Genomic DNA, 21,550 nt, shown 5'->3' on the forward strand with positions numbered 1-21,550 from the left:
CTTTATGGAGGTCATATCTCGATTTCTTATAAAAAGACAGGGTCACATGATTTGAATGCTGCAATCCTAGATTTCAGTAGGGAATAATCTCCCAGTTCATCAATGGTTTTGGGTTGGAAACACTGGATTTTCCTCTTTGTTACAGAGTCTTCATCACACTTGCTGATAAAGTTCCAGTGTGATGGTGACATACATGATCATGGAATCAGAGTTGAACAGTACAAAAATGGGTCCTTTGGCTCACTGTGTCCGTACCAACTGTTTTCCCATCATCCTTATCCAATTTGCCTGCATTAGGACTGTATTCTTCTATGCTTACTTAACTGCCTGGAGACACAAGAGGCTGGAAATGCATTCCTGATGAAGTGTTTCGACCCGAAACACCAGCGTTTCCCTTTCCCCCACAGATGCTGCTCAATCTGCTGAGTTCCTCCAACAAACTGTTTGTTGCTATTTGTGACTGTCTCAAGAGTTCTTAAACACAGTAATTGTGTCTGATTCTGGCAGCTCCTCTGAGAGTTTGTTCCAAATATCAGCCAATCTCTGCGTAGGAATCTTTCCCCTCAAATCCCATTTTAAAACTCCTTCAACACACACAAAATGCTGGTGGAACACAGCAGGCCAGGCAGCATCTATAAGGAGAAGCACTGTTGACGTTTCGGGCCAAGACCCTTCGTCAGGACTAACTGAAAGGAAAGATAGTAAGAGATTTGAAAGTAGTGGGGGGAGGGGGAAATGCGAAATGATAGGAGAAGACCGGAGGGGGGGTGGGATGAAGCTAAGAGCTGGAAAGGTGATTGGTGAAAGTGATACAGAGTTGGAAAAGGGAAAGGATCATGGGGATGGGAGGCCTCAGGAGAAAGAAAGGGGGAGGGGGGAAGCACCAGAGGGAGATGGAGAACAGGCAAACAACTAAATATGTCAGGGATGGGGTAAGAAGGGGAGGAGGGGCATTAACGGAAGTTAGAGAAGTCAATGTTTCATGCCATCAGGTTGGAGGCTACCCAGCCGGTATATAAGATGTTGTTTCCTCCAACCTGAGTTTGGATTCATTTTGACAGTAGAGGAGGCCATGGATAGACATATCAGAATGGAATGGGACGTGGAATTAAAATGTGTGGCCACTGGGAGATCCTGCTTTCTCTGGCGGACCGAGCCTTCATTTTGCTTTTGATCTATGTGTTTTTGATACCCTACCACTGGAATAAGATTTTGACCATCTACCTTATTAATGCCTCTCTTAACATTACTCAATATTCGTGCGAGGCATAGATCAAGCAGATAGTCAAAATCCTTTATCCCATGATAGTGGTATCAAAAAGAATCACTGAAGTCTGGCAAGATCCTCACTGTTAGAGGGAGGATGTTTATCCAGGCATAGGTGTCTGAAACCAGGGATCTAAGTCTTAAAATATGGGGTAGACCATTCAGGAATAACATGAGGTAAAATTTAAAATTTGTAACATGGTAAATGCTTGGAATTCTCTGTGGAGGTCAGTCATTGATGGTAGGTTGATGAATTTTTGGATTTTAAAGGAATGAAGACACACAAGAAAAGGGCAGAAAATGTTGTTTGAGGTAGAAGCTCAGCTATGACCCGACTTGAATGATAAAACTGCCTCAAGGGGCTAAATGGCCTCTTCCTGTTTCATATGATTCAAAAGTACTTTGGAGATCATCTCATTTCAACTGTGCATGTCATGTTTACTTACAGAACCTATGAAGAATCTCACACAATTAAAACTTTTCCTGGAGTTTGTCTCTACTAGTAGAGCCACTGCCTCACTGTGCCAAAGCCTTGGGTTAAGTCCTGTCCTCAGGTGCTGTCTGTGTGGTGTTTGCAGCTTCTCTGTACCGCAGTTTCCCTCTCTCCATAAGTATAATTACTTTCCAAATGACCTTGGTGTAAAGTGCCCTCAAGGGAGCCTCAGTGGCATTTGACCTTTGCCATAGATACCTACTAATCCTTCACCTTCTCTGCCACACGCTTATGACCTTGTAAAAATATACAGTCTCACAGCAAAGATTTCCAGTCAGCAAACCCATGCCAGGACCAAAACATCAAGCCTGTGACTCTCATTCCATCCCTCTCTCCTCTTCTCATATTTTTGTATCGACATTTTAATCAGAATCCCTGAAAATTTCACGCTATAGGAGCCGAAAATAGGACAGAGTATCTTTTCTCACTGCGTTTTTTTCTAACTGACCGCTATGCAGTGGGTTATCTGGCGTCTCCAGCACCATCTCCTCTCTTATGAAATTTCCTATCTTCTCCTCTGCTGGGCCATCCAATAAGGGAGGTGGGAGGAACAGTATGATTTATAGTACGATTTTCTTTATATGATTGCTATCTTAGAGCACACATTGTGTTGCATTAAGCTAACTTTAATCATTTGATATTTGTTTGTGATGCAGCCTTGGAAGACACAGAGCTGAAAAAGGAGTCTCACCATCTTCTCACCCCACAACACGAGGGACAATCAGACCACGGCTCTGATTCAGAATTTATCACCAGAAGGAGAGCTTCTGCTGGATGTGAGTAGCATCTGTGTCAAATAAGAGCTGGAATTAAACCTAAAATTCCTTCTTAGGTTTGCCTATCTCTAGATGCCCAGAGCTGGAGAGTTGTTTCTTTTGGATACAATTTCGATTGTTTGCTACACCACTACAGAAGGCAGACAGGAGTGGAGTTAGATGTCGGCCAGCCTGGCTAAGGATGTCATATTTCCTTCACCACGGGTCAAGAAAAAATTCATGATCCCTTTCTTTATGTGCTGATTATTTTAAGGCTTTATATGCAGATCTTAAAAAGCTGATCTCATATTCTGAAGGTGCCCTATAATCCACAAGAATCTTTCAGGGGATGACTTATCGGGGGAGTGATCCATCAGGTTACAACAGCAGCAGCAAGGCCAGTATCATTGTGGCCAGCTCTAAGGACCAGCAGCAAAGGGTAAAGTCAAGAGGACAGAACAGGAGGATGCCAGGGATGGTGTGTTGCCTCACAGGTGCTAGGTTAAGGGTGCCTCAGAAGGGCTGCAGAATATTCTCAAGAGGGAAGGTGAGTGGATAGAGGTCCAATGACATAGGTAAAATTAGGGAAGAGGTCATGTGCAGTGAGTATTGGGAGTTAGGGAAAAGGCTGAAGAACAAGAGCTCCAAATTAGTCATCTTTAGATTACTCCCAGTGCCAAGTGCAAGTCAGAGAAGGAATAGGATGATGGTACAGATGAATGAGTTGCTGAGGAAGTGGTGCAGGGGACATGTTTTCAAATTTGCAGATCATTGGAATCTTATCTGGAGAAGATATGACGTGTACAAATAGGATACCTGAACTTGAGGGGGGACCAACATCCATGTGGGCAGGTTTGCTAGAGCTTTTGGGGAGGGTGCTGGCAGGGGGATGAGAACCGGGGGGGTGACAGGATTGAGGGTGGGGCAGCTGGTATGCAAGTTTGTAGTGAGATTGGCGAGGATGCGTAGTTAGAGACTGGCAGGCACAACGTCATGGGCATCACTGAGATGTTGCTGAATGAAGATCATAGTTGGGAGCTTAGAAAGGATATACATTGTATTGAAAAAACAGACAGGTAGGTGGAGGCGGTGGGTAGCTTTGTTGGTAGAAAGTGAAATCAAATTCTTAGGAAGAGGTGACATGGGATTGAATTATGTAGGATCCTGTGGGTAAAGTTAAAAAAGTGCAAGTGTTCAAAGACCTGATAGGAGCTATATGCAGGCAACTTACAATGAGAGATAGAAAAACCATGTGAAAAGGACAATGTTATGATTGTCATGGGGAATTTCAATATGCAGATAGATTGGGAAGATCAGGTTGGTTCCAGGTTTCAAGAGAGGGGATTTGTAGAATGCCTACAAGATGGCTTTTTAGAACAGCTGTGGATGAGCCCACGGGGAATTGTATTATCATGCACTTTGGTAGAAGGGATAAAAGCATAGAGTATTTTCTAAATAGGGAGAAACTTCAAAAATCAGAGGTGCAAAGGGTCTTGGGAGTCCTTGTGCAGGATTCCCTAAAGGGTAACTTGCAGGTTGAGTTGGTGGTAAGGAAGGCAAATATAATGTTAGCATTCATTTCAAAAGGACTAGAATAAAAGAGTATGGCTGTGATGCTGACACTTTGGTCAGACTGCATTTGGAATTTTCTGGGAAGCTTTGGGCCCCTTATCATATCTAAGAAAAGATGAGCTGGCATTGGAGAGGTTCCCGAGGAGGTTTACAAGAATAATTCCAGGAATGAAAGCGTTAATGTTTGAAGAATGGTTGATAGCTCTGGGTCTGTACTCGCTGGAGTTTAGAAGAATGGGGGGGGGGGGGGGGGGGGGAGGATCTCATTGAAACCTATTGAATGTTGAAAGGCCCAGATAGAGTAGATGTGAGAGGTGGTTTCTCTCTCCACATGTGGGTTAGCCAGAGGGCAGTGACTCTGTGGAATTCATTGCCATGGATTGTTGTGGAGGCCAAGTTATTGAGTATATTTAAAGCAGAGGTTGATCGATTCTTGATTAGTCAGAGTGTCAAAGATTACAGGGAGAAGGCAGAAGAATGGGCTTGAGAGGCTAAAAAAAAATCAGCCATGTGGAATGGCAGAGCAGAAGCAGTAAGCTGAACGGCCAAATTCTGCTCCCATGTCTCATGTCTTATGGTCTGGAATCGTTCCGCAGTTTCCAGTTTACACGGCCAAAAGATATTGACCTCAATCCCTTACTGTACTTGTGATATAAATATCAACAGCTGCTATTAAATGAAAAAATGGTCAGACAATTAACACTGAGGTATACAGAGAACAAGTTATTTTCACATTGAAAACAAATAAAACTGCAGCTGCAAGAATCAGAAACACAAACAGAAACGTTGGAAGAGTCCAGCCAGTCAGGAGGCATCTATGGAAAGAAAAAGTAGTCAACATTTGAAGTCAATAATTCTTCCTAAGAATACATTGTATTTCGCAGCCATAGCTTCACAGACAATGATGCTTTAGTGAAGGGAGGCATAGCAATGGCATGAGCGTATACAGATAGTATCAATAAAATTAATTCATTAAACAGATGGTCAACTACAGACTAGTACTAAATCTTAAGGAATATTAGAAGTTGATATTGGACTCAGCTTTATTTAAACCTGTATTTGACCTGCCCAGATAGATTACAAGTTTCCTTCCATTACAAATATTCCTAAACCAACATCAGGAATTTACAAATTTAAATAGTGTGCAGAACTTATAGCAATAAAAATGGCAAAGATGTTATACTTTAGTTGACTTCTTTAATGCATGTATATTGGGACAATATTTCCATTACAGTATAGATTTATTGGCAGTGAAGTTATTAAGTATATTTGGGATGATGTAATTCCTGGAGAAACTGAAACCTTATCTTCTCTTGCTTCTTTGTACATGTGTGTGGTCCTTGGGTCTTTTGTGTATACTTGTTATAAATTGCTCAAAGCCATTTTTGAACCAAAGCAAATAATGGGCATCTCTCTCAATGCTTGCTTTTATTACAGCAGTCATTTGTAGACCATAAGACATAGGAGCAGAATTAGGCCATTTGGCCCATTGAGTCTGTTCTGCCATTCCAACATGGCTGATTTATTATCCCTCTCAACTCCTTTCATCTGCTTTTCTCCCCTGTAAATTTCAATGCCCTGGCTAACCAAGAGCCTATTAACCTCCGCTTTAAATATACTTAATGACTTGGACTTCCTAACCTTCTGTGGCAATGAATTCCACAGATTCGTCCTGACTGGTTAAAGAAATTCCTTCTCATTTTTGTTCTAAAGGGACATCCCTCTATTTTGAGGCTGTGTCCTCTGATCCTAGATTCACTCACTATAGGAAACATCCTCTCCACATCCACTCTTTAAATATTCAATAAGTTTCAATAAGATGCCCCCCTCATTCTTCTAAACTCCAGCTAGTACAGGCCTAGAGCCATCAAACGCTCCTCATACACTATACCTTTTATTCCTGTAATCATTCTCATGAATCTCCTCTGGGCCATTTCCAATGCCAGCACACTCTTTCTTAAATAAGGGCCCAAAACTACTCACAATTCTCCAAGTGTAGTCTGACCAATGCCTTATAAAACCTCAGCATCGCATCCTTGCTCTTATATTCTAGTCCTCTCAAAATGAATGCTAGCATTGCATTTGCCTTCCTTACCACTGACTCAACCTGTATTAACATTTAGAGCAGAGATTACCAACTTTTTTTTTGTGCCATGGGGCACTACCATTAACGGAGGGGTCCATGGACCCCCACAATGGGAACGCCTGCTTTAGAGAATCCTGTACAAGGACTCCCAAGTCCCTTTGACCTCTGATTTTTGATTTTTCTCCACATTTAGAAGATAGTCTTTGTGTTTATTCCTTCTGCAAAGTGCATTACCATACATTTCCCTACACTATATTCCATCTGCCACTTCTTTACCCATTCTCTCAATCTGCCTAAGTCCTTCTGCAGATTTCCTGCTTCCTCAACGTACCTGCCCTTCCACCTATCTTCATAACATCCACAAATGTGGCCACAAAGCCATCAATTCCATCATCCAAATCATAGACATATAACATAAAAAGAAGCAGTCTCAACACTGACCCCCGTAGAACTCCAACAGTCCCCTGCAGCCAACCAGAAAAGGCTTCCTTTATTACCACTGTTTGCCTCCTGTCATTTCTCCAGCAATATCCAAAGGGGTATACTTGTTGCTGAGGGGAATTGCCACAGGAGAATCGGTACTGACTGCTTACTCCCCTTACTTCTTTTGCTGATCGCCGATCTACCATCTGAAACCCTGCACTCTGGTGTGATCACCTCAATAAAAGACCCACCTATGAAGATGTCAGCCTCCTGGATTGCCCTGAGTACATCCAGCTGCAGCTTCATTTCCTTTACCTTGTCAGTCAGGAGCTGAAGTTGAGTGCACTTTTTGTAGGTGTAGTCATCAGAAAGACCATTAGCTACCCTGAAATCTCACATCTCACAGGAGGAGCATTCCACTGCCCGGACTACCATCCTGCCTACAATTCTCCTAACTTCTCAAACTTAAGTTCAAGCCTGCTTCTGTTCTCATCCAAGCCTGTTGAGCCAAAGCCTGACCACTCTAACACTGTTCACTCACACAATGTTTTGCTCTGCTCAAACCCCACTTCCTTTTATTGGTCCTAACTATTAACCTAAGCAATCTCCCCCTCAGCAAACAAATCCCAACAGGCCCTGCTCACTTTTTAAAACTGCACATAAAGTCCACAAGGAGCAGTGTCCAACTCGCTCTGCGCTCTGCTGCTCCACAGAACCTATCAGTAACAAGCTGAACCTGATGAATTTTTGAATTTGAGAAGTCATACAATATACCTTGTCAAAGAACAATGTTGACATTCTAGAACGTTCTTGCTGATGAACAATTTGTGTAGAAGCAAGCTAAGGAAAGACTGATGATTTGAAATTCATAAAATATGATGTAGAGTGCGTTGGCAATGAGTAAAACATGGCAATAAAAAGCCAATACTAAGCAGGTTCTCTGCATTACTGAGAAAAGTAATGGAAATAACTTATGAATGCTTCGTGTGTTCCAACAACACTTTTTTGGCTTACCTTAGAACTTTTGCCTAAAACCTGAAAAGGTTTGAAAAACTACGTGTTAAGTGCAGTAGCCTTTAAGCTCTGAACACAGATGGTCTGCAAACTCTTTGACCAAACTATTGAGTTGGAACAGAGTAAAAGCAGATACAGAACATAAGCGTAATCTTTCAGCCTTCTCTCAGCTTACCGCTGTTTAGTTTTCTACCCTGAGGTCCAACTGCTCACTGAACTCATCCAAACAGTTATTTGAATTGTAACTTTTGGCAAGTTATTCATCTGTTGAAACAATGATGGATAGATGCGTGCACGTATATGTAGAAACACAGGAACAAACAGTTGCACAGAAAGATACTAGTGCACATACCGTTTACAAACACTGACACACACGCACAAGCTTTCAGACCTGTGGCTTTTATATTCTGTGCTTTTCATCACTCACTCGTTTTCCAATTTGTTGTGCGACAGGAGAGTTTTTGGGGGGATTGATGTTCTGTTGTGTTCTGTTAGTTTTTTGTGTGGGGGAGGGTTTTTTTTTTAGCAATCGATGTTTCTATTCTGTTTTGAGTAGGTGAAGGAGGGGTTTTGGGGGTTGATGATCAGGATGCCGTTCTTTTTTTGTGTAGGGAGGGTGAGTTTTGATGTTTCTCTCTGGGCGACTTTCATGTTCATGTTCTTGTGGCTATCTGGAGAAGACAGATTTCAGAGTTGTATATGGATACATGCTTCCATAATAAATGGACTTTTGAACCATTTTTTGAACCTTTGAAGTAAGCATACATCACACATAGATAGACATGCCACCCTGACACAAGCACACAGAATAGTAGACAGGCTCGCACAAATAGACAGTCATAGAGCACTGCAGCACAGGAAGAGGCACCTATGCCCATCTAGTCCAATCCAGCCCGTTTTTCTTCCTAGTCCCATCTGCCTGCACCTGGACCATCGCCCTCTATACCTCTCCCATCCATGTACCTATCCAAAACTTCTCTTAAATGTTACAGTTGAACTCCCATCCCCCACTCCCACTGGCAGTTTGTTCAATACTTGCACCGCTCTATGAATGAAGAAGATCCCCCTCAGATTACCCTTAAATATTTAGTCTCCTTTTTTAAGTTTCACCCAATCTGAGGGGGAAAAAGCTTGCATGCATTCACTCTATCCATGCCCTTCATAATTTTGTACATCTCTATGAGATCTCCTCTCATTCTTCTGTGCTCTAGTGAATAAAGTCCTAATCTATTCAACTTTTCCCTATAATTCAGGTCCTTGTTCCTTCACATCCTGCACTCTGCACTCTTTCAAGCTTATTGATATCTTTACTGTAGGTAGGTGACCAGAACTACGCACAGAATTCCAAATTCAACCTCTCTGACATCCTACGCTATTGGCCTAATCTATGAAGGCCAGTGAACCAAAAGTTCTCTGTGATGCCACTTTCACAGAATTATGGATCTGGATTCCTAGATCCTTTTGTTCTATCGCACCCCTCAGTGCCCTACCATTCACTCTGGTTTGTCCTCCCAAACTGAACACATAACACTTGTCTGCATTAAATTTCATCTGCCGTTCTCCCAACATGACAGAATCAGGTTTATTATCATAACATGTCATGAAAATTGTTGTTTTTGTGGCAGTGCTGCAGAGCAAAAAATAAAAATTGCATGAACTCACAAAACGAGTAGCACAAAAGACAAATAGCAAGGTAGTGGTTTATGGATTTTTCAGAATTCTGATTTCAGAAGGGAAAAGCTGAGTTTAAGACATTGAGTGTGTGTCCTCAAGCTGCTGTACCTCCTCCCCAATAGTAGTAACACCAAACGAGCAAGTTCTGGATGGTGAGGGTCTTTAATAATGGATCACACACTAAATGCTGGTGGAACGCAGCAGGTCAGGCAGCATCTATAGGGAGGAGTGCTGTCGACGTTTCGGGCCGAGACCCATCGTCAGGACTTTAATAATGGATGCTGCCTTCTTGAGGTTCCACTTAGTGAATAAGTCCTCAATGGTGGGGACATGTGCCTATGACAGAACTGGCTAGATCTAACAACCCTCTGCAACAGCTTGCGATCCTGTGCACTGAAGTTTCCATACCAGGCTGTATACATGCATGTGTATACATGTGTACTTATGTATGTGTGTATATATAGACACAAATGCACAAGCTTGTATTTAACAAGCAGAAGCGTGTGCGCGCGACGCGCTCTCTCTCTCTCTCTCTCTCTCTCTCTCTCTCCTCCTCTCTCTCTCTCATCTCTCTCCCTCTCTCTCTCTCTCTCTTTCTCTCTCTCTCCTCTCTCTCTCTCTCTCTCTCTCTCTCTCTCTCTCTCTCTTCTCTCTCTCTCTCTCTCTCTCTCTCCTCTCTCTCTCTCTCCTCTCTCTCTCTCTCTCTCTCTCTCCTCTCTCTCTCTCTCTCTCTCTCGTGCCCAAATGGGTACAGACTTACACATGACAAACATTGGCAGGTACTTCCCTTGGAATGTAGGGCAAACTGGGAGAATGATCAGAGGGTACAGTATGTAGAAACACAGAAACATAGAAAACCTACAGCACAATACAGGCCTTTTGGCCCACAATGCTGTGCTGAGCATGTACATACTTTAGAAATTACCTAGGGTTACCCATAGCCCTCTATTTTTCTGAGCTCCATGTACCTATCCAGGAGTCTCTTAAAAGACCCTATTGGATCCGCCTCCACCACCGTCGCTGGCAGCCCATTCCACGCACTCACCACACTCTGTGTAAAAACTTACCGCTGACATCTACTTTGTACCTACTCCTCAGCACCTTAAAACTGTGCCCTCTCGTGATAGCCATTTCAGCCCTGGGGGAAAAAGTCTCTGACTATCCACACGATCAATGCCTCTCATCATCTTATACACCTCTATCAGGTTACCTCTCATCCTCCATCGCTCCAGGAGAAAAGGCCAGGTAATGTACAAAAGCAGGATAGGTAATTGAAGAGGGAGGACAGGGGGCAAAGTTCTCCCCACAGGAGACCATATTCACGCAAGATATTCAGAAAATATGGCACAGTAGCATTAAAGTAGTGCATCGCTTTACAATACCAGCAACCCCGGTTCTATTCCTGCTGCTGTCTGTAAAGAGTTTGTATGTTCTCTCCATGGCAGTGTGACATTCCCCAGGTACTCTGGCTTCTCCCACATTCCAACGATTAAAGATTAGTCAGAACAACCATGGAAAACTGCACACAACTCCAAAGCCAAAATATATGGTGTGTTGTTGAAAATTAGGATGAACTGCAGCCAAGAAACTTTGTTCTGATATCTTAGCCACTTGTCAGTGGGAAATTTGTCTCCTCACTAATGATGGGATTTTTATTCTCTTCCGCAATAATGTCTGATGAACTTTGCAAATTTACTGGTCTAAAAATGATAGTTCTTATTTACTCATGGAACAATGAGTATTAAGTAATATATTTACCCTGAAACCATACTATTTGAAGGAGCAACGCTCAAACTGCATTCATTGAGAACTGTGGTCTCCTACAAACCTACAAGCTACTTTGCATGTGTATTAGTGCTATTGATTACAAAGTCAAAGTCCAGGTCAGTGTCAGCATCCTTGCCTCAGGTTCATTCCAGAATGCTGCCTTTGATCTCTGTAACATCTCAGCTTGCTGCTCGCTGCCATATTAAAGAGATCGCCTAAATTTCAAGCTGAGAGGACTTACTTTTTCTACGGCCTATATGAGCAGGCAAAGTGAGCATGGCCACTTGTCTGCATTGCAGGATTTCCAAAAATGTAGGCATTTATTGGTTGCCTTCCTTCCTTACAGAGAGCTTCTCCTGTGTGGAGTGCCTGCTTGTAACCCTGGAGGGACTCAATGATCCACTTGCATGAAAACCATTTCCTTAGGCACTACCCCTCTTCCGAATGCTCGTGTATTTAAAAAATGTACACCAATTCCTTCCATTATTATTGTATCCATTTAACTAATGGCAACACCTACTTGTAACTAGAAGATTGCTCTTTGCATGTCCCTTTAAGACATTGCTGGTATTTGCAAGAACTTGTGTTACATCAATGGGGAATACCACACTGAAACCAACAGTGTAAGTTTTGATTTGGCTTTGCAAAGGGAACCCCAGCATACTATTCTGTGAATCTTCAGCCAAGGTTCTCACACTTTGTGCAATTTTCACAAACAAGGTAACCCACAAAACTGATTTAACACCAAATAAAACCAGAATGGAGCAATTGTAAAATCATGCCACAGAATCTTTAACCTCACCAGAGAGAAAATGTGGGACCTTGGTTTAATACCTCACGCAAAAGCATCACCCCTAATAGTCCCACACTCACTTGCAAATTTCAGGCTGCATTTTTAGTCTGGGATAAAAGAATTTTGAATGTGGAATGTATTACATATTTCTTTTTCTGGAACATATGTTTTCAGTGAATATTTTCTTGTAAAATTTTCTTCTGATAAGTTTATGAAGATTAATGACCTTTTGATTAATCATTGTATATTTAGCCAGATCTAAGGAGCTCTTTGATTTGTTTCTCTTTTTGAAAGAGAAGTCCCTAACTCTAATCAGATCCAGCAGTTCGTTTGTAATCCAGGGTTTAAGCATAGAGCCACATCCAGCAGTTTTACGATTGAATACAGTTTGTCATTATTGGTATGGAATCATCTAAGAGCCAATTGTAGACACTGTCGGTGGTAAAGGAGCTGAAGAAACTTAAGGGGGAATCAGGATAGGTTTTCGACAACTTCATTTGACTAGCCTACATTTCCAGCGAGAACAGAAAAGGGGGAGGCAAGTTTGGGAGAAAAGAAGTAAACATGGAACTTGTGAAAGGAGGCTAAAAGTATCAGGAGAGCTTGAATAAAAGAATTATGTCTAATAAATGTGATGGATTTATTAAACTCTTCATGGTGTGAAACACTTGAATCGAGACGTATAGGAAGCAGTCCAAAACCAGCAGTCATCAGCATAAAGCCCTTCAAAATTACATTACAATTTGCTGTCAATTTTTCTTTAATGACTCTTGGACACAGGAAATAAAAACAAGTTATGATATAACTATAGAAATATCAGGCAGCTGTAGAGAGAAGAAACCAGAGTTAACATTTCAACACAATGGTTTCCAACATTTGCAGTTTCTTTTGCGGTTGTAGAAAGATTAAATGTCTGATAATCAAACTTTTCCATGATACTTCATAAAGCGCAAAGATACTTTCTTGTCATAATGAAACTAAAAGCAATACATCTGACGAAGAGAAGCATTTAATTATTCAGGATCCACTTGACACAGTCCTTTTGACAAATGAATCAAAACCGCAAAGAATTTTGAATGAAATCTTGAAACCAGGTCAAACAGGCCAATTTGAAGTGATATGAATCAGAAAGTACCAGATACTTAAATAGACAAAAGAAACAGAGACTGTTCAATGTGTTCAGTGCTGTTGACTCCTGGATGGAAACTACAATGGATTCTAAGGCTTTTCAATAAATCTCTGTTTTATAAAGCTCTTTGAAGTTAGGAAGAGATTTGCCATGTAGTTGGGGAAAATCTGTTTCCTGTGGGGGAGAACCAGTGTCAAGGGTTAACCAAAAACGTGGGGAGAAAAACTTGTAGAAACTTCTGTGTTGAGTTATGGTGTGGAATGTTTTCCTACAAAGTGGGTTGGGCTAGTGATCATTGCTTAATTTAAGCAAGCCTGGATTAGTGTTTGAAACAGAAGGAAACAGGGGTCTGTTAAAAGAGGATCCAGTGGGGAGTACTAGTCCTTGCTTCAGCGTTGCATAATATTGGTACTAATTAGGTCTTGTTTTGTGGTGGTAATGCCTCAGGTTGCAAAGTTGGCTCCCCTCAAATAACTATAATCTATCTCTGATCTTTCTGCAATGACTCAGTCACTGCATTTTACCAAACACTTGCCTGCCTCAAAGCCTCTTATTTCAGAGGAAATAACTTCTCTTAGCTTGTGTATTCAACTTTTTTAATCAGCCCTTAAAAAATTTGCATTCATTGATTTCTCTGGCAGTCTCTGACCCTTAAGTTACAGATTTATCAAGCTCTATACTGTGAACTGGTATCTAAACGTTTGCTTTATAAAAGGTCAACATCAGCTTTGCTTCTGCATCTTGTAATGTGAGGTGTTCGGTGTTAATGTTGGTAAAGCCTTCAATAACTCCTGCCAACAGCATAGCGAACATTACAGTGCCATCTTTTTCATTGCACCTTGCCAAGTTCAAGGTTAATGCAAAGCAACAAATGCCAACCTTGTTCACCAGCTAGGTAGCCTAGGGATTATATTCATCCCATAATTCTTTGTTTTTTTAAAAAAAACTTTCTTCTGACAATTTAGTTCTCTGAGATTATGAAAGCATAGAAAGCCAAACTCAGACTCTGTCAATCTCGCAGTTCAACTGGAGGCTAGAAAAGTAACCAGGGTGTTTTACCATGATTTCCTCTCCATCCCTTTAAAGAAACATCTGAGCCACACCTAATACATTGTGAACTTGATGGAACATTGAGAATATATATTCACTATGTTATCAATAGCAGAAATATTGTGCCATTCTGTTGCATCTACTGTATTTAGAATGCCTATGCTAGTTCAATGTTCTCTACTTGGAAGGCATTCATAAGATTCCTGTATGGTTTATTGTCATCTAATACAATGGCATTTGACAGAAAACACTGGTCTTGAAAACTTGTGTAAAGTAAGGTATTTCATACAAAGGCTGCTTTGTTACCAAATAAGTTTGAAATGTAGGCAGATCTTTTAACATCTGAGTTCTTTGTATACTAGCTTCTTGGATTTAGTTCGCTGATGTGTGATAGGTTGTAATGCAAAACATCTATGAAGAAATTTCAGCACTGCTGACAATAAACTATTCCTTTGTGTTATATGTTGTAGCTTCAAAATATTAAACTAATTCAAAGGAAGACACAGGAGTGCAAAACTTGGGTCTAATTTCGAGTTTACTTCAAACAAGGTGCACACATATCTCATGGTAGCACGATGACATATGCAGTTCATGTATTTATCCATATAATCTGCAATGAATTATTTTAAATGAACAAAAATGCCTAATCAACCTATATATATAAACACACATGCGATCACTCAAATATAACTGAAATATTAAATGCACAACACTTTCGATAGTAATTTTCAACATTTCCCTTGTAGAATAGTCTTTCAGAGTCAATCATCCACTATGTTTAAGACAAGATGGCATAGCTCTAAGATGAGAGGTAGGAAGGGATCTGAGGGGGAGTTTGTTTGCCCACGCATAGGGTGGTTGGAGTTTAGATTGTGTTTCCTGAGATGGTGCTGAAGGCATATATTGTCAAAACATCTAATCTGGATCTGAATCACCTAGGTCTACTGCAGAGAAATGAGATTACCACAGGAAGATTGAACGTGGTGATCTGACAGACGAAGTGTGTGCTGCATGACTGACTTTATGACTTACCTGTTTTCTTTTGTCACATTACTAACTAGAATACACCCCACCCCCGAGGCAACAACTTTTGTATAATTAAATATTGCAAGGCACTTCACTGAACCTTAGTCAATTTTGATTGACAGCAGTCTTTAAGAAATTTTGAATGCTAAGTGTATCATATAAACTCAGGTTGTTTTATTATCAAAGTTTGATTCAAATCCAAATGAAACTCTGAGATGAGGTAACAAATTTGGGCTTGATAGCCTCTGCAGCCAGATTCCTTTTCAGCACGTACAACTCACAAAACTCAGATTTATATTAATCCACTGCCAAGAAGTGCTACACTTCACAATGTTTTATTGGACACTGTAAATAATGGGAAAAGGGCAAATGTTTGGTTTGCTTCACCACGCACAAAGCATTACTCAGTATCCAAAACATGACCTGCTGTGTTTGTGTACAACTACCTATCAATTAACTAAAAGCACGCATGCGGGAGATGGCTTTAACTGGTGTATTCACATTACAGCGAAAGAGAGAGAGAGAACAATGCGCATGTGTAGACAACAGCACATGCGCAGATAACTGATCAATATGTAGTGCTGGGGGGTGTCATTGCTCTAAAAGAAATAGATCCATACGTTACACTTCCTCCCCCTCTAGATTAATGCAACAGGAAACGGTATAAGTACAAAGCATTCAATTTCCCTTTCATAAACCCATATTCCAAATAAACATGCTTTCACAATAACAGCCCATAACTAACTTCATTGTTCTAAAGGTTCAGGTTTTTGGGTGGCGCTCTGTTTCTTTCAAGACAGCGCCTCTGGACCTGTGGAGTGGCATCAGGTTTGGTAGGTGTCTTGTCTAAGAAAATGTTCTCAGCTTCTGGTGTTGAGTTGCTGTCAGCGACACAATCATCACTGAGAGGCAAGTCTGGTGGCTGTAGTGTGTCCGTCTTATTGGATGCAATCGACTCAGGTGTGTTCTTCGGTTGAGCATCCAGTATCTGGTCCACATGGCGTCTTTGAGTCGATATCCAACATCCACTGTGTATATCAGTGGTCCAGTTCTTGTAGCTATCCTACCAGATGACGATTTATCAAGTCAAGTCAAGTCAACTTTTATTGTCATTTTGAGACATCGTTTTTCAGGACCATGGTGTTACATGACACAGTACAAAAAACTAGACTGAACTACATAATAAAAAAAACAAAGAGAAAGCTACACTAGACTACAGACCTACACTGGACTGCATAAAGTGTGCAAAAACAGTGCAGGGATTACAATAAATAATAAACAGGACAGTAGGGCAAGCTCCTTGCTGCTTCACTTGGTGAAACATTTATTCTGCACGTTCCTCTGTAGATCTGGTTTCAGGAGATCTGTGTGAGATCTCAGATTCCTGCTCATGAACAGCATGCAGGGGCTTGATTTGTCATTGCATGAACAGAGTTCTCAAACACAAAAAGGAAGTTGTCCACCTTGTGCTGTAGAGAGATGTCCTCCTTGTCCATTACTTCAATGGAGTTCATGAAGGTTCAGCTAACTCATTCATTGCTGGGTGGTGAGCTGACTTGAAATACCTGATGCCATTATTTTTCAGGAACAGTCGGAATTCTTCTGACATGTATTGTGGTCCATTGTCACTCACAATTTGTTCTGGTAAGCCGTTTCTGGTGAAGATAGTTCTCAGAGTAGAGACAGTCTTTGCTGAGGTGGCTGACTTCATTTGTATAACCTCCGGCCACTTCGAATGAGCAATCATGAACATGGAGTCTATGAATGGCCCAGCAAAGTCAATATGTACTCTTTGCCATGGTGGTGATGGCCACTTCTATGGGTGTAATGGTGCCCGTGGGGATGCATTTTGAACTTTTAGGCATCCCAAACAGTTTTTGGCCAAGTCTTCGATCTGTTTATCTGTTCCCTTATCAAACACCTTCTGATTAACATTAAGCAGCCGTGACAGCCTCTGGTTGGTGCTACCATTTGGGCTGCTGTTGCCAGTTGATGCCACACTGAGAGCCTTGATTGGGTGCCAGCCTAGTTGGATTTTCCTCAATCATTCATGTCTGGAAAGTACAGGCCCTTTACTTTTCCATACATAAAGCTCTAACTGTTGTGTTTGGCCTCCATATATCACATTTACTTTCAGTTTGCCTTGGGGAGACACTTTTTCACCTGTGTAAGTCCTGGGTAGCAATGAGGTCTTCTCTAATGGTACCTTAGAAAACAGTCTGTTGTGGTCAGCCTCTGGAACTATGGACAAAGCTGACCCTGTATCCAGCTCCATTTTTGGTTTTATGCCAAATGCATCTATTGTGATCCAGCTGATTTTGTGATCTGCTTCAGTTACATGATGCAATTCTAGACATGACAATTTACCGTTGTCAGGCTCTGTGTTGTCTGATTCTGTTCTTCATTCAGTACCTTTATGCATTTGCTTAGTTTTGTGTTTGAGGCTTTTCACTCGGTTGTGCTTTATGACTGCCTTGCTCACTCTCTCTATGTGACCTTATCTGTGATACTTTCTGCAGTCATTTGCATCATGGGAGGATTTGCCACATCAATACCAATTTTGGCTTTTTGCACTATTCACGGACTTTTTGTGCATTTCACATTCCAACCTCCTTTTCTGTAGTTCTGCTGCATCCTTTGCTGCAGTCTGTAACAACATTGCAATGGTCAATGCCCATTCTAAGTTCAGGTCTCTTTTGGAGAGTAACCTCTTTTGAGTGCTTTGACTATGCAACCACATACGAGCATGTCCCTTAATGCATCAGAAAGTCTGCTCTAAAGTCACAGTACAGGGAAAGTTTGCGCAGTTCTGTAATATATACATCCTTTGACTGGTTCCTTTTGTAAAATCTGAAACTCTCAGCTATTACCAATGGTTTAGGGCTCAAGTAATTTTGTAAAATTGTAACAATTTTGTCGAATGTCTTGCTTGTGGGCTTTTCAGGGGTTACTAAGTTGCAAAAGAGGCTATGTTCTTGGGCCATTCAGCTAAGAAGCATAGGGGCTTTCTTCTGTTTCTCCACATTGTTCACGTTAAAAAACAGTTCCACCTTCTGAATATACGACTCCCAGCCTTCATTACTGCTCTCAAATTTGTCTTCTTTCCCGACTGCAGCCATCAGCATGTTATTTTCACTTTAAATTCAACGCGTCTTTCACTGTTACTCATGTGTCCTTTGGCTTTCTCGTGCTGTTTAAATTTTGCTGTTCTGTCCCGTAACTATTGGTGCAGCTCGTGATATCTTCTGACATTCAAGTTTGTACTTGTCACCGATAAAAGCACACACGTGGGAGATGGCTTTAGCTGGTGTATTCACGTCGCTGTGAGAGACAGAGAGAGAGAACGATGCACATACGTAGGCAACAGTGCATGCGCAGATATCAGATCAATATGTAGTGCTAACGGGAAGGGAGTCATGACCGCATGCAGAGCTACTGGGATTATCTTCATCCATCAGCACATTTAACTGAAATTCTACCAGTAGCAGGAAAAAACAGAAAGGTCATACACTCAGCAGTCTCTTTATTAGGTACACATGCTCATTCATGCAAATATTTGATCAGCCAATCATGTGGCAGCAACTCAGTGCACTAAAGCATGCAGACATGGTCAAGAGGTCCAGTTGTTGTTCAGACCAAGTATCAGAATGGAGAAGAAATGCGATCTAAGTGAATTTGGCTGTGAAATGCTTGTTGGTCCCAGATTGGGTGGTTTGAGTATCTCAGAAGCTGCTAATCTCTTGCAATGTTCATGCACAACAATCTCTAGAGCTTACAGAGAATGTTGCAATAAAGCATCAACTAGCAGCAGTTCTATGGGCAGAAGTGCTTTGTAATTGACAGAGGTCAGAGGAGAATAGGCAGACTGTTTCAGCTGACAGGAAGGCAACAGTATCTGAAATAGAGCACACAGTACAAAAGTGGTGTGCTGAAGAACAACTCTAAAGGCACGTCATGTTGAACCTTGAAGTGGATAGGCTACAGCAGCAGAAGACCACACCAAGCTCCATTCCTGTACCTAATAAAGTGGCCGCTGAACGTATATTTACTGGAAGTAGGAAAATTGGAGCATAAAAAGCAGAAAGGGTAGGTCATGTGCATCATTAAATGTTCACGGCTGATTTTAAGGCTTACTCACATTCCTACTTATTCCCATATCCCTCGGTGTTCAGAAAGCTTTCTAGCCGATTAGTTACAGCCTTTGACTAGTGGAATTGAAAAGCTCACAACTCTCTGTGAGATGAAATTTCTGCTCATTATAGACTCTAATGTCTGACACCTTACCCTACATCAATGTCTTAATTTTCAGCTTCCCATGCTGAAGATGCAATCTCTTTCCATTTTCCTTGTCAGTCCCTCTCAGAATCTTGAATGTTTTGCTGTCACCTCTTATTCACCTAAACTCCAGCGAGTTCACGCCAATCTTCCTCGATCTCTCTGCATAGTTCAAACTCTTTCTTCCAGGAATCAAGCTGGAGAATCTATGCAGTCTCAGCTCCAAGACAAATACATAGTTCCTGAACTACAAAACTGCACACAGTGCTCCTGGTTTCTCCAAAGCCCCTGAACAATCTCAGCAAGACCTCCTTCCTCTACTGCTCCAGCCCTTTTGCAATAAAAGCCAAAATTCCATTTGTTTTCCAAACTGCAAACTGTACCTCCATGTTTATTTGCTGACTCTTGTGCATAAGCACACCAAAATCTCTCCTGTGCACCAAAATTTATTAGTTTTGCATTGTTTAAAAATATTTTCCCACAAATGTATTAGAAAGCATTGTTTCTTTCTTAGTACTAAACAATTGAAAAGTGCTTTTATATCCAGAATAAAAGGTGATACGAGTTATTTCTGGGCCATTGCACATCACTCCAGAGATTTGACAGGATACTTCTGGTTGTGATTAATCCTTGCAAACCGAACTTGATTTCCATTGTCAGGGGCACATGGAATAATCCTATTCCCTATGTAATACTCCTTTTACATCAGGTATTGCTGGAAAACTTGGACCAAATTGTACTGGGATGGTTATTATTACGTACATCCAGGAATAAACTAATTATTTCACTACAAGGGCAGGCTGGTAAATCGGCAAATTGCAATCATTGTTCGAACTCCACTGACCTGGGCCCACTCATTATCTCAGTTCTGCTGTCTATTGACTCTGGGATTCAGCATCGTCCATGTCTCTGGCCCCCTTCCTCTTTAGCTCCCATTAGAAATCAGTCGTTTCCAGTCTTGCTCCTTCCCGAACAAACATCCAACAACATTATTTTTTCCTTCCCACTCCACTCCAAACATCCAAAACAGTGCAGGTACCCTACACTCCACCATACCACAGCCCATACCATCCATCTTTCAGAAGGTATCTTAATTCCACTCACCACAATTGCCAGTATCCTTATCAACACTCTTCTCATGCAGAGCCCCCAACCATCCTTCAGCACAATTACAGCCCGAACCCACCCAGCCTTTGCCACTCTACCTATACATCAATCATCACCTATACGTCAACAATCACCTATACGTCAATCATCATCTATACCTTCACCCAGTCTTAGCTTTAACCATGATTGAAGATTGCAGAAAACGCACAATTTAACATTATTAACAGACATTATCATACTAATATGTTTTTCATGTTCAGTTTTGGTCTCCAAATTTGAAGAAGGACATTCTTGCTATTGAGGGAGTGCAGCGTAGGTTCATGAGTTTAATTCCTGGGATGGTGGGACTGTCATATGTTGAAAGATTGGAACGACTGGGCTTGTATACACTGAAATTTAGAAGGATGAGAGGGGATCTGGTTGAAACATATAAGGTTATTAAGGGATTGGACATGCTAGAGGCAGGAAACATGTTCTCGATGTTGGGGGAGTCCAGGACCAGAGGCCACAGTTTAAGAATAAGGGGTAGGCCATTTAGAACAGAGTTGAGGAAAACTTTTTCACCCAGAGGATCTGTGGAATGCTCTGCCTCAAAAGGAGGCCAATTCTCTGGATGCTTTCAAGAAATAGTTAGATAGAGCTCTTAAAGATAGCGGAGTCAAGGGATATGGGGAGAAGGCAGGAACGGGGTACTGATTGTGGATGATCAGTCATGATCACAGTGAATGGTGGTGCTGGCTCGAAGGGCTGAATAGCCTACTCCTGCACCTATTGCCTATTGTCCATTATAATATTGATCTACTGCTGAAGTATTGAGCTACTGTGTCTCCTACATTCAGGATATTCTGATGTCATGGAAGACTCTCTGAACACTAGCTTTGCTTATCGTCTATAGAGTATACAGTGCCTATAAAATGTATTCACCCTCCTGGGAAGTTTTCATGTTTTATTGTTTTACAACATTGAATCACAGTAGATTTAATTTGGCTTTTTGACACTGTTTAACATTACAGACTCTTTCATGTCAAAGTGAAAACAGATTTCTACAAATAGGTCTAAATTTATTATAATTATTAAACACAAAATAATTGGTTTCATTATTTCTCACCTCTTTTAGTCA

At 41.3% G+C, this 21,550-nt stretch overlaps 1 protein-coding gene across 1 annotated transcript in view; it reads left to right on the top strand.

The window, feature by feature from the left end:
* The window catches only part of LOC140713713 (aryl hydrocarbon receptor repressor-like), a 188,081-nt gene that overhangs the window by 120,375 nt on the left and 46,156 nt on the right, over positions 1-21,550 (top strand). The window contains 2 exon segments of the mRNA XM_073024128.1: positions 2,416-2,462; positions 2,464-2,535. Coding sequence (XP_072880229.1) covers positions 2,416-2,462; positions 2,464-2,535 — 119 coding nt within the window.

This window comes from Hemitrygon akajei, chromosome 20 (assembly GCF_048418815.1).
Source record: "Hemitrygon akajei chromosome 20, sHemAka1.3, whole genome shotgun sequence".
NCBI classification, from domain to species: Eukaryota; Metazoa; Chordata; class Chondrichthyes; order Myliobatiformes; family Dasyatidae; genus Hemitrygon; species Hemitrygon akajei.